The sequence below is a fragment of the Meriones unguiculatus genome, chromosome 9 (assembly GCF_030254825.1).
Source record: "Meriones unguiculatus strain TT.TT164.6M chromosome 9, Bangor_MerUng_6.1, whole genome shotgun sequence".
Taxonomy (NCBI): Eukaryota; Metazoa; Chordata; class Mammalia; order Rodentia; family Muridae; genus Meriones; species Meriones unguiculatus.
This window is the reverse complement of record NC_083357.1, coordinates 1,780,947-1,794,578: the sequence shown is the minus strand read 5'-3', so window position 1 is coordinate 1,794,578 and position 13,632 is coordinate 1,780,947. Positions and strand designations below refer to the sequence as shown.

At 44.5% G+C, this 13,632-nt stretch overlaps 1 protein-coding gene across 2 annotated transcripts; it reads left to right on the top strand.

Annotated features, from left to right (window-relative positions):
- The first annotated feature begins 291 nt into the window (after positions 1-291).
- Positions 292-13,352, top strand: Cnih1 (cornichon family AMPA receptor auxiliary protein 1). 2 transcript variants are annotated; one of them, XM_060390680.1, is made up of 6 exons: positions 292-627; positions 4,446-4,514; positions 4,753-4,800; positions 8,542-8,654; positions 9,889-10,032; positions 12,462-13,352. In XM_060390680.1, exons 1-6 carry the CDS (start codon positions 310-312, stop codon positions 12,487-12,489), a joined length of 720 nt encoding a protein of 239 aa, XP_060246663.1. In that variant the 5' UTR covers positions 292-309; the 3' UTR covers positions 12,490-13,352. The 2 variants fall into 2 exon arrangements, with proteins under 2 accessions (XP_060246663.1, XP_021496948.1); XM_021641273.2 differs by lacking the exon at positions 4,753-4,800 and having other exon boundaries at positions 414-627.
- Positions 13,353-13,632: the final 280 nt, after the last annotated feature.

Sequence of the window (13,632 nt, the reverse complement as noted above, 5' to 3'; positions counted from 1 at the left end):
AAGCTTTTTTTTTCCCTTCTCCATCCCTGTCTTTGCTGATTCGAACCATTTTCCTTACTGCCAGCGCTTCTTCTCTTTGCCTGAACTTTTCCTGTAAGCCTCAGGTTAGCCTCGAGGAGGGATGGTGCCCCCCCTCCTTTTTTTTTTTTTTTTTTTTTTTTTGACGTTTCACAGTATGCACTGGTACCGCTTTACAGGGTTATAACACTTTCTGGCATTAGATTAAACCCTCTCAACACAGGTACTTTTTATTTATTTCTGATTTTCAGGCAGAAGAATAGTCTCTGGAACAAACTAGGCGTTCATTTAATGACTACTCAAAGAACCAACTACAGAACAACTAACTCAACTGGGCAGACGGCAGAAGTGCCACGCAGACTCCGACCGGGAGGGGGCGCTCGCGCGGGCGGCCTGTGCGCAGGCGCGCCGGGAGGAGGCCGAGGCGGCGGGGGCGGCCGGGCCGGGGGAAGTGAATGGTTTTACCCAGAGGGCCGTGCGCCGCCTTTCTCCGCTGGCCCCGGCGCGCCCGGCAGCTCCTCCCCGGCCATGGCGTTCACGTTCGCGGCCTTCTGCTACATGCTGGCGCTGCTGCTCACCGCCGCGCTCATCTTCTTCGCCATCTGGCACGTGAGTAGCCGGGCCCGGGGAGGAGGGCGGGCGGCGGCGCGGCCTCTTGCAGCTCCAGGCCGCGGCCGCGCGGGCCCGGCGGCTGGCTCGCGCGGGGCCGGGGCCGGGCGCGGGGCCGCGCGCCGGGACGGGGTCCGGGGCCTGCGGCGCGGGGCCCGGCGTGGGCTGCCGGCTGCAGGCCCGGGCCACGCTCCGCCGTCCGCCTGCAGGGCGCGGTCCGCGCGGACGGGCTGACGCGTCCCTCCCTCGGCGGGGAGGATGCCCAGGGCGCAGCGAGCGGCGGCTCCGGGCGTGAAGTTCTCCGAATTTTCATCCTGGAATCGCAGGTCGCCTTTTAGGGCTTCCCCGGAGCACGGCCGAGATGAGCTGAGCTACTTCAGCCACATTCCCAGCTCCGCCTCGCAGCGCGCGGTGGCGCTTCTCTAGACCTCCGAGGGCCTGGACCACTCCGGGCTTCCCCTGAAGTCCTGCTTGGCCGGGAGGGCTTTGCAGGAGGCAGCCTTCCGAGCCACCTCTGTGGTCAGGCTGCTTCGTTTAGTAGGTGGAGTTTCAGTCTTATTCGGAAAATCCTCAGAAACTTTCAGCCCCTCACATCGTTGCAGGGTAGACGTGTATTCCGACTGCGCCGTGTCCTTGGCGACAGTTCTGTCCGAGATAAGAGAATTTGAGTGTCTCCACCGCCTAGCACGGAGGGAGCTCTCTGGAGATCAGCAAGCCTTAAAAGTTGAGCTCATTTGTTTCGCCCTCCCGGCACTTTCTGGAATAATGGTATAATTTGAATGACGGGGCGGGCTCAACCGGATGTAAATACTAAGTCAGGTTCCATCACCATCGAGTGCGTGATTAAATGGCAGCGGTAACGTTGCAGAAGGCTCCGAAGGAGGGTGATACCACGGGCCCTCTCCTTTTCCTAAACTGTGGTTGCACTTGTTTTAGAGCCTGCCTGCTTGTGGAGTGGGGGATGCCGGCGTAGCCTGTTCACTGCCTCAGACAGAACTGCTGCTTCAGAGCGCTCTTTAGTAGTAACCAAAAACTGGAATATCTTCTTCCCCTTGGTGGAGAACAGGAAGATAGCTTAGGAATGCGAGCTGGCCTCGAAGTGGCTTCTCCTGAAGCTAGTGTCTGGCTCCTTTCCATCTGTACATGTCGCTTGAAGTCATTTGCTCCATTTACAGATGTCGTCTGGGAAGGTGGAGATTCATAGAGAGCTTGGCGCTTTCCCCACATTTTCCACATTCTGTGTTTTGGTTTAAAAAAAAAAACAACTTCGCAATTTAAAAAACGGGTAATTTCATTAGAAAGGAATGAGTCTAGGCGAAATGGGTAACTTTAAGTCTTGTTATAGACTTAAAAAGAAATGTGCCACAGATCAGTGGAGAGCTGTTAGGCCCAGGGATGCCGTAGTCTGGATACTTACTGTACTTTTTTGGAAAAAATTTCAAGTGTATGCCTAGTGTACATTATTAGAAGCCCATTCAGCAGTTTACTCAAAAGATACCTAGAAACCAACAGGAAGACATCTGTCTAGTGGTAAGAGTTAGTTTGCTTGCATGTGGTGTGTACTGTGGTCCCAGCACCAGGGAGGTGGTGACAGGATGATTTGGCTGTATGCAGTCCGGTCTTCAAACAGTTTTATGTTAATTTACGGTTAATTTGATTGTTGCAGTTACGGCCCTTGTTTTGAACTTCTGTTACTAAAGTACTTGAGAATGTATCCCAGACATTGTGATGTAGCTGGCTGTAAATATTCACAACCGATTAAAGCCTGTTTCTCCAAACTACAGGTTTATACTTTTTTTTTTTTCGAGACAGTTTTGGCTGTAGAGCAGGCTGGCACTGAACTCACAGAGATCTGCCCGCCTCTGCCTCCCCGGTGCTGGGACTAAAAGCCACCACCACCACCACCCAGCCATATTTGTACTTTTAACATTTCTTGTGTTGGAAATCAGTGACGAAGGAAATCCCTTTTCTTGAATTCTGTACATTTAAAAATTTTAGCCTGGGGGCTGCAGAGATGGCTCAGAGAGGTTAAGAGCACTGGCTGTTCTTCAACAGGTCCTGAGTTCAATTCCCAGCCACCACATGGTGGCTCACAACCATCTATAATGAGATCTGGTGCCTTCTTCTGGCATGCAGGTGTACATGCAGGCAGAATATTGTACAAATAAATAAATAAATAACTCTTTAAAAAATAAAAATTTTAGCCTGGCGTTTTGTCTTTTTTTTTTTTAAGCTTCCTTCCATTCAGTAATGTGCTGCCCATTAATATTTTAGACCCTGGGCCATAGTAATGAACATAATGAAATCTTTGCTGCCATGAATATTGTATTTTTAAATCTTTTTTTTAAACATGAGATGATTTTATTTTTGTAATCCTAGAAACATAGAATGAAATGCTTAAAGGTCACATCGAAACTGGGGGATTTCTATTGTGCCCTAGTGTCTTCTCTTCCGCCTTCATGTGTCAGCTGTAAGCATCTGTAAAGTTCCTTTTCAGCACATGAAAAGGTAACATAATTGGTCTTGTTGACTCCACACCTGCTTTGAGGCCCCATTTCTGCTCTTGATGGATTCCTCGGGCATTTTCCCATAGCTTCAGCTCTCTAACTAGCACCAGATACCCGAGTTCTGGTGGCCAGCATGGTCTCTGAATGAGCAGGGGGACTTCTATTTTTTAAATGTTAGGTTTTTTTTTTTATGTTAGTTTTTTTAAGTAATAAACTTTTTAGTATTTTTTTAGATTAAAATGCAATTATGTCACTTCCGTCCATTCCCTTTCCTTTCTCCAGCTCCTCCCATGATCCACCTCCTCCCAAACTCCTGGTCTCCTTGGAGGCCAGAAGTTATTTTTTTCTTCTATTCCTGTTGAGTTAGTTTCCATTACAGAAAGTTAGGGTAAACACATCTAGAGATTAAGAAAAACCTCTGCTCTTCTGAAACTAAGAACTGTAGCTGGGAAGTGAGCATAGTGAGAGCTAGAAGCGTGTGCCTCTGGGTCAGTGATGATCGTGGGGAGTACCGTAGCGAGTCTTAAGGAGACGTAGGCGTGCCCGTGGCTCCGGCCGAGGCAGCTGCCCACACGCCCTTCTGCTCCGACTTCTGACGCCCGCCTTAGTGCCGCCAGGTGGTATGCACCTCCAGCTTTGTCTCTGCATTTTAACTTTGAAGATCTGTGTAAAGGCATTGAGACACCGAGGTTTAAAACTGTGTTCTCCTAGAAGCATGGGCAAAAAAAAAAAAAAAAAAAAAAAAAATGCTTTAGCAGTGTGGGTGTTTGGGAATAAATTGAATTGTTTGCGTCCATTCTAGAGTCCCAGAGCACTGTGCCAAGGGAGAAGGTTGCACAGATAATTAAAAATGGTCTTTCTCCCCGAGGCTCAGGCAGTCCACTGGGGCAGACAGACATGCATGCAAATACAGTATTCCAGAGTGGGAGATGGCGTACTGGCGGGGATATGAAAGCGGAGATTCAGACAGAAGGAGTGGTTCAGGATGAGGAAAGCTACATCAGCAGCCATGTGGGTGGGAAAAGCTCATGGCCCATAGAGAAAGCAACCTAACTGGAAGCATTGGGTAAACTGAAGTTAAGGTCAGCGTGGGCTTTCAGTCTTTTTTATGTAGTTTTATTTATTTGTTTGTTTTTGGGCTTTTAGTCTTTAATCCGATTCTTGTTCCTTTTAGCACATTAAGTTTACCGTGTAAATTGTTGTTGAAATGTTACACTTTTGTCTTATTCAGTGGTGTTTTGATGGCTGGGGCAGGCTTGTTGCTGCTTTCTGTCAAAGTGAGTGGTCCTAACTGTTCTAATTTTATTTTAGATCATAGCATTTGATGAGTTGAAGACTGATTACAAGAACCCTATAGACCAGTGTAACACCCTGAATCCTGTAAGTTATGACATAGCATTTATCTTTAGATTTTAAAAACTTATTTGCTTCTAACTTGATATAACTTGAAAATGGCCAGTGTTCTTGGTAGCATGATACGTTTGAATGTTTTGAAGTAGGCAGAATAAAAAGTACTTTTTCCTGTCATACTTGACTGTTCTGTTATTAATCTGCCGGTGATCTTGTCAGCTGTCATACTAACATTCTTCCAATCTGCTTTTTACATTGTCGGCCAAAGACAGTTGAAAAGGTCAAAAAGATTAAAAGAGTCAAAATTGCACTAAAGGTGTGTACTGCTTTTTAGTTGAATGTTTTAATGCCACATCATTTCGTGGGGAGGGCTAGGGCATTTGTATCTGTATTGTTCTGCTCAGTGTGCTTGTTCATGCGCCTGTCGAGGATTATGATTTCATGAAACTTCACATTCTATGCAAATGTTTGCTTGCTGGCCCAGTCAAGTAGGGAAAGCTGTTAAATGCTTATGCATTTTTTTTTAATGTTATAGCCATAGGCACATCTACATTAAATTATTTAGCACAGTGTTTGAAAGTTGGTCAATATAAAATGACATTAATAGTGGAGACTTGGACGCATGGTCTGTAGTGTGGCCTTAGCTGCCGTATCCAGTTTCACCTCTGGTTATGTGTGGAGTAAATGGGCTCACACCGCTGCTCTTGAGAGACGTTTGTTTCAGCTTTGTGTTGGATCGTGAAATCTTGTTTGTGGGGATGCTTTTGGTCTCAAGATGCCACAGTTCTGTAGCAGTTTGTATCCAAGTGTCTGCATGGTTCTTCTCAGTATACTGTGTTTACCTCAGATTTCCACAACAGGTCTGTCTTATGTTGTCCCAGGATAGATTTATTGATAATGTGGCTCCGTTGTGGTTTTGGGTTGATTCTAGATACATATTTGGCACCTGAAGGATTCTTCTCTAGTCTGTAGGTTTGATTTTGCCTGACTGGTCGGAAGCTAAGGAGTTACTTGTGGTAAAGCAACAGGTAAGTAGAAAGTATATACACAAAGCTGCTGAGGACAGTGAGGAATCCAGTGCAGTCATAGTCTCAGGCTCTGACTTGGAAAAGCCCTCAAAAGCCAATTGTTACTTTATGCCGTTTCCCAGGTCAGTGTGAGTGGTGAGTGGCCTCCGCTTTGTGTGGAGAACTTACAGCAAGACTCCGTGAAGGAACAGTCACATAGTTCAGTTTCTGGAATCCCTGCTTAGGAGGTTAGGCATGAGAAGATGCTTTGTGGTTGGAAAGAACCAGGTGTGTGTTGTAGAGCACCTTTGCTTCAGCTGTTAAAACCAGTTGTCAAGAAGTCAGGAAGCTGGGATCTTATGGTTTGTTAGTAGTATTTTGGGTTCTTTGGCGGTTTGTTTTCGAGATGTATAGCTAGAATCAAATGAGCACGTCCCTGGGTGCCAGGCTCTGCACAGAAGCATTTGCCTTGGAGCTTTCGTTCAGGTAGGAGAGTAGTTCTTCTCATGAGTAGGACAGTTAGTTGCTTTAAGAAGTCCAGGTACTCCGACGAAGGCTAATGTCAGAGAGGTGAAGGCAGAGGCCACAGTTATAAGCTAGACAGCCTAACTTTGGATGTTCAAACTGTGTTTTCTTAACTTATTTATCTTTAAGAGGGACAAATGTCCTAGAGCATATAGGGTGTGATTTCTGTCTTTTCTCAATGGAAAGAAATTCATACTGAGAAAAGATGTGTGCTTGAGACACCTGCAGCTCCTGGAGGAGAGGCCATTGTTCTAGGCTTGTGAGCTGCAGTTTGGGATAGGGTGCCGATAATTGGCTGAACAGCAGTGCATCTGACAGTTTTCCCTATTTCAGTTTGTTTTTACAAGTTCTGCCAAAGTATGGGGGAAGACAAATATGATTTTTAAAAATGTAAACTTAACAAGAGAATACATATAGTTTTTCATGTTTCAGAAATAATCATTTCAATCATGTTTGCATGAGGTAATTTTTAGGGATACTAGGTTTTGTGTTATTTTCTGGTTGTAAATAGAATGAGTTTTGTGGTCACAGACTGTAAAGTTTGATTTTTAGTGAGGCTGCACACCTCAATCTAAGCACTTCAGAGGCAGAGGCAGGAGAATCTCTGTGAGTTCAAGGACAGTCTGGTCTACAGAGCAAAGTTCCAGGACGGTGCTGGGTAGTGATGGCACGTGTCTTTGATATCAGCACTTGGGAGGCAGAGGCAGGTGGATCTCTGAGTTCTTTAGCCTATAGAGCAAGTTCCAGGACAGCCAAGGCAACATGGGGGGTGGGGGGAAAGGAAGAAAGAAGAAAAGCACTCTCATTTTCGTGAGAAGTACATAGTGAATGTCTCTGGACATTTCTGAGGAGCAGCAGTACAGTTTGACTCTTACTGGAGGGACAGAGGCCGCAGGGCCTGTTGGTAGTGCTCTGAGGACAGGTTTAAGAGCGATGGGCTGTGTGACTCTGCAGTCCGTCCACTCAGATGGGCTGTGTGATTCTGCAGTCCGTCACTCACCTCGGTCTAAGTGCAGTCGCAAAGCAATTACTTCTGTTAGGTGTCAGGCCTTCACAGCGCGCAGAGCAGCGCCCTGGGCCGTCATTTAACCTGGAGTTGTGAAGGGAGCTCCAGGGGAGTGCGCCCTGCATGTTTTCCCCCATTGTAGTTACTAGGCTTCTCAGATGTCCTTTGCACATTTTCTTGTTGATAGAACTTTGGCCTTAAGTAGAATCACTTATGTCTGTGTCATTTATCTATGTGTGTGTATATATATGCATGTGGAGCTTATCTTAGTTACGTATAATGTTGCTTAAATTTGTAAAAAATATCTGGTTAGTGACTTAGTTGGCTCTACTAGGATTTTGTTTAAAACCGTGCTCATTACAGAGTTTATGCCGGGCTGGGTTCCGGCCCAGTGGGTGAATGCTTGGCTAGAGTGTGTGGGTCTGACGTCCAGAGCTGGTCAGAGTTAGTTGGCCGTATGGCTTTCAGCTGGAAAAGTAGTTCGGGAGCATTAGAAGATGGGCTCAGGCATGCAGGGTGATTTGACTTCTTCTGCAGCCATGGCTTACTCTCAGGGAGGACCCGATTCACACAGTTTTGACCTGGTGTGAGGCCAGTTGGTAAATTGGGCTTTGCAGCTGTTACTTAGGGGTTTTGGCTAGAATTGGCTTCAGATAGTTTTGATATTTTATTTAACAACTCATCAGATTAGAACGAACCATTTAGGATTAAAAAATGATTTAAAACAAATCATCAAGTCTTCATCATTTTATAAAAAGCATGTATGTCACTTGAATTAATTTTTCTTTACTACAGGGGGCTTATTTTCTTTTTGAGTTTTGAGGTTCTACTGGTCTTCTGCCATGTAGTGTTTGTGGATAGGCAGGCATAGAAGAACCCAAAGGCTATGTTATAATGGGAACTCCGAAACTTGGCAGTTTCTTTCATGGTTCAGAATTGCGTCTTTTCCCTCCTACATTGCAGAAAGTGTGTCTCTTGCATTGTGTGCCTCAGTGTTCCTCCCATGTGCTGACATGTTGGCTGGTTGGCTTTCCATTGAACAACTTGTGGGAAAGTGATGTGACTTTGTACATGTAGCATTCTTAGTTTTGTTAAAGGCTTAAAAACACTCATCAACTTGTAAGTGGGAGTTTGTTTTATGGATTTTATTACCTTGTTGCATGTGCTCAGGTTATTTCATTTTGTGTTATTGCTGAATGATGGAAATAAAAGCATTCTACTTGATTTATAAGTAATTGAATAATCTGGGTGGTAATTTCAATTTAACTTCTGCTCTAAGAATTTGAGTTTTAAGTTTCTCATCTTGCTATTCTAATGAAAGCTTCTTATCTGCTGACCAGTTTGCTTATAATCACGCTTTTGGTAAAAAGCCATATATGGAGATAACACTTAGTAGCATCTTTGATTTTCTGTTCTAAGAAAGGTGATTTTTTAAAATGGAAACTTGGTTGCCACTTGCTTTCCAGATGAGCAGCTGTCAAGCCAGGCAGAGTGATAATGGCTTATGTTTTTCTTCCAGCTTGTACTGCCAGAGTACCTCATCCATGCTTTCTTCTGTGTCATGTTTCTTTGTGCAGCAGAGTGGCTTACACTGGGTCTCAATATGCCCCTTTTGGCATACCATATTTGGAGGTAATATTTAAATACACTTAACTGTTTCCCTAATTAGAGTGTAACTTTGCTGTGGTTGCCGCGGTCGTCCCGGGTGCTGTGTGTCTGCATGAGGACTGACAGTTAGCACTGACCCAGCACAGATCAGTAGCAGGGAACCCTTAGCCAGTGCTTGCTTCACTCTTCCTCAGGGGCCCTTAGACACAGTAGCACACACATCTGTTGTGTACAACTAAATGAGTTTTCATACATGTATGTATGTGTGAATTTACACAGATGAAGAAATAACATTCTAGCCCTCAGAACATTTTCTGAGCCCAGTATCAAGTCATTACCCCAGACGTTTAGCCACTGTCACCTTAGCTTAGTTTTGCCAGTGTTAAGCTTCATCTAAGTCAAAATGTACATGTGTCTTTTAAATGTTTACTTTATGATTTTTAAGGCAGTTAGCTATTTTGTAGATGAGAACCAGATTACATAGGTTTCCATAGTTAATGTCTGACCCAAATACAGTTATTTCTCCCCTTCCCCATAAGTTGAAAGCTTTATTTTAAATGGGCATGTCAGAATCCCATCTCTCACTTTTAGGAAATACGTTGAAGACTGTTTTGGTGTGAAGTGCTATCATGTCTGTAACTGAGTGAACAATTTCAGAAACTGTACTTGTGATTAGAGGTGGAAAGAGAAGGGATGCAGAGCAAGTGTGGCCGATGTAACGCTTGGAGAGGCTGGAAGGCCCTGCTCCTGGGAGTGTAGACTGTGTTTACATAGAGTTAAAACACCTGGGCCTGGGAGGAGGGTTCAGCAGGGGGAGCACCAGCTGCTCTTGTGGGAGAGCTGGGTTCGGTTCCCAGCACCCACAGTGGCTCACACTGCCTGGGTCTCTGGGTTCAGAGGACCTGGTGCCCTTTGCTGGCCTCTGGGCACCGCATACGCATGCTGCACGTGCACACTTGCAGACCACATACAGACACATAAAGGAGAAGTTGATTTTAGGAAAAGAAGAGAGTAAACGCCTGCTGTTCCTTTACACCTTCCTGTTTTTATCGGATTTCTGAAATCCAAGAGACAGGATGTGATTTCTATAGCTGTTCGTTCCTATTTAGGGTCTTTAGTTTTAAGATTAAGATGGTAAAAGTAAGCAAAGGTGTGCCCAGTGTCTGGAACGTAACTCCCTGTAGCAATGCTGGCGAGGAAACCCTCCCCACCTGAAGGGCGTTACCCTCCCACGTGCTAACAGCTGCGTCTGTTTCAGGTATATGAGTAGACCAGTGATGAGCGGCCCCGGACTCTATGACCCAACGACCATCATGAATGCAGACATTCTCGCCTACTGTCAGAAGGAAGGATGGTGCAAACTAGCTTTTTACCTTCTAGCCTTTTTTTACTACCTATACGGGTAAGTTGGAAATGTGAAGTGGAAATGTGATTAGGCTTTGTGCCTACCTGCACACAGACTTTATGGTCTCAACACCTTGTTTTAAATGGAGGAAAGTAATGGCAGGCTGCCTCCCCCTCATCCCCCCCAGCATATGTCTGCCCAGCCAGCAGCATGAAGCCAAAGGCAGGAAGCTCATCAGGGTGCTGCTTCCTCCTTGTAGAAATACTGTTGGCAGAGAACAGTCCTCTTTCCCATGATGCAGTGGTATGGAGAGGGTAGGGTTGCAAAAGTTTGTAAACGTGTTGGCACATCATATTTTGAGTTAATGTTTAGATACACTGTAAATGGCCTTACCATCTTTCCAGATAGTGTCCAACTTCTCAGCTTGTTGTTTTTATAAACTGTGTGTCCTGCCCTTGATTGTTTGGCTTGCTTGATCTGAATAAGATGACTGAGAGCATCCAGTGTCACGGTGTGGTGCTCTCATTCTTCCTCTAAGGCTTTCTCAGCTTCTCTACTATAAGTGGTCCGGGACCATTGTTTATTGCTGGACACTGTTTTACAGATTGTGGGTGTTTAGCAGCACCTCTGACCTTTACCCATAAAGATTCTAGTCATGCTCCAACTCCTCCCAGTCATGATAGATTTTTCTTGGTGTTGCCAGATCCCCATATGGGGAAAAACTGCAGCAGTTGTGAGCCAGTGTTTTAGATATAGTAACTAAAAGCAGATGAGCAAGCAGTTGCATGTCTGTAATACCAGCACCAAGAATTGGAGGCAAGAAAATTGTGCTTGAGGGTTTACATGAGAAGGGTCTCATGAGAACAGCAGCTGAAAAGTATATTCAAATGAGTGTGCATTAATGCTAGAAAAAGACTGCTCAGGGTCAAGTCAGGAAGTCCCAGGAGTTTGAAGATAGCCCGGACCAATTTTGTACTTCTGTCAGGTTTTGCTTCAGAGTACCCTATCTCAAACAAATCAAAACAACGAATTAGAATCATGCACTGTGAAGTGTAGTAAATTTTTTTTCTTTGTGTAAGCACGCTGCAGAGGTTTTCCTTTTAATTTTCAGTTATTTTTAAAAAATTAGTTCTACTGGGGCTGGAGAGGTGGCTCAGCAGTTCAGAGTCCTGGCAGCTGTTTGCAGAGGGTCCACTTGATCTCCAGCACCCAGGTTGAGGTTCCTTGCCGTCTGTAACTCCAGGTCCAGGGGATTTTATGCCCTCTTATGCCCTCTTCTGGCCTGTGCAGGAACTGTTCATGTAGTGCACAAACATGCAGGCAAGACAACCACATAAAATAATAAATATAAAAAATTAGCTATTTTAAGTTGAAATAATTAATCTTTTATTAATTTACATGTATTATCTGTTAAGCTTCTATTCACATTCGTACCATCCATCATAGAAAAGGACAAACGAAGTTTGTATGGAGGTTGTCTTTTGTGCACCTGGAGATGAAGCATAGTGAATAGTTCTGTGTTTTTGGTTGTGACCCTCACCTTTAAGGCTGCACCATCTCCAGCTGTGACTAGGTTCTGAATGGTGAAATTCCATCTGTTGTTCAATTTCTTGCTGATTTTCATGTTTCCAAATTCTTTAAGCTAACATCTGGATACTGCTCGATTGTAGTGGGCACTTAAAATTTACTTGCAGAAAGAGAAATCATGCATAAATAGTTGCATTGGAGATGCATAGTTGTGGCAAAGGTTCACAAGGACATGTCAGCATGAGGGTTTTGCTCTTAAAATTGTCCACATGTGCTCAGCTCCTAGGTTTTTTGGAGATAAGAATGTGCATTTTGCAACACCTCCCCGCTCCCGTGTGTCTCTTTCTTTTTTAAATGCTTTTATTTATTTTCTGAGAAGTTCATATGCTATGTTTTGGTCATGTTCCCCAACCCCCACTGGCTCCTCCCAGTGCCTTTGTATGTTGATGGGAACTGCCCTTGGTACCTTGTGAGCCTAAGTTACATATTTACTGCCCCGCCCAAGGGGGGTTGTATACCTTTTTGCTGTCCCCATTTCTGTTGCTTCGGGCTCTAATTGGAACATTCATCCTTTGACCATTCCTTTGTTTAAAATGGGACCAGAAACAGTACCAGCCTCCTGAGACGGCTTGCAGAGCTGAGTGAGATCCGGCCAGTGAAGGGCCTAAGAGCCGTGGTGCTGGCCAGCTCTCCAGAGATGCTCCCTCCCGTGATCAGCTGGTGCTCAGAGGGTGGTGTTTGGCTTGCTGCTCTGAGTGCTGGTCCTCACTGAGTGTTCAGCTGCACTCTTCTGCTTGCTAAAGTTAGAAAGGAAATAGGGGGCATAGGCAAAAGTCCACGCAGATTAAAGTCACATTCTCAATGGTCTTTTCTGTGGTGCTGTGATACGCTGTAGGAGCTGGCTATATAGAGCGGCTAGATGAGGGGCATTGACTTAACAACTTCTCTCTTCGTTTCAGCATGATCTATGTTTTGGTGAGCTCTTAGAACAACACAGAAGAATTGGTCCAGTTAAGTGCATGCAAAACGCCACCAATGAAGGGATTCTATCCAGCAGGTCCTGTTTCCAAGAGTAGCCTATGGAATCTGATCAGTTCCTTTAAAAAAATGACTTCTTATTTTTTAAATGTTTCCACATTTTTTGCTTGTGGAAAGACTGTTTTCATATGTTCTACTTGGATAAAGAATTTAAATGGAATTACGTATAAATTAATATAAAATGATTACCTCTGGTGTTGACAGGTTGAACTTGCACTCTTAAGGAACAGCCATAACCCTCCGAGTGAATGCATTCATTGCTTACTGCCCTCGGTCCATTGGAAGCTTTGTTTAGAGGACTTGTGGGGCTCATTTTGGTTTTATCGAAATGCCATCTAAATATAAATTAGCTGTAGATATGAGGTGCTTCTGGTGAATTGAAATGTATATCTGACTGATGGAAACATTGTAGGTTTCCTCACTTATCACTGTAGATGATTATATATGGACACAACAATAAGAAGAGTGGGATTTCTTTCTGTTGACTTGAATATTATCCCTATATACTGCATGAGAGAGGGATTTCCCTCATTCCCATCAGAGTAATATACTTGCTTTAATTCTTAAGCATAAGTGATATAAACATGCTGAATTACCTGTAAAGAATGCATTTAAAGCTATTTTAAATGTGTTTTTATTTGTAAGACATTACTTACTAAGAAATTGGTTATATTCCGCTTACTGTTAATCCAGTGGTCAAGATAGTCTTAAGAATTTGCAGGTACTTTAGCTTTTCGAAGATGAACGGGAGAACTGTGTAACCGCCTGCTGTTCCTTCAGTGCAACACAATAAAACTCTGAAATGAACCGGTGCCGGCAGTTGCTTCTCGTCGCTCAGTCCGCCATCGAAGACCTGACAGTGTCATTTTTAGAAGGAAGCCATTGTATCGCATGTTTTCTTAACAATAATACTCTGGGTCTAAAGACTGGAGAATTTTGAGTGCCCAGGCCCATCACTGTTAACATCTGAGAATACTCTCACCCTCTGCTGGACAGCTCCATCCCCCTCTCACCGATTCCCAAGTTCCTGGGGTGTGTGGAGTCTTAATTGTTGTGGTTTGCTTTCTGTAGCAGTTGGCTTAAAGGTCAGCT

Excerpts from the sequence above, each read along its gene's own strand:
- Cnih1 (XM_060390680.1), top strand. The coding sequence starts at position 310 with ATGACTACTCAAAGAACCAACTACAGAACAACTAACTCAACTGGGCAG. Across the intron at positions 628-4,445 it reads TCTTCTTCGCCATCTGGCAC|ATCATAGCATTTGATGAGTT; the intron begins GTGAGTAGCCGG and ends ATTTTATTTTAG. Across the intron at positions 8,655-9,888 it reads TTGGCATACCATATTTGGAG|GTATATGAGTAGACCAGTGA; the intron begins GTAATATTTAAA and ends CGTCTGTTTCAG.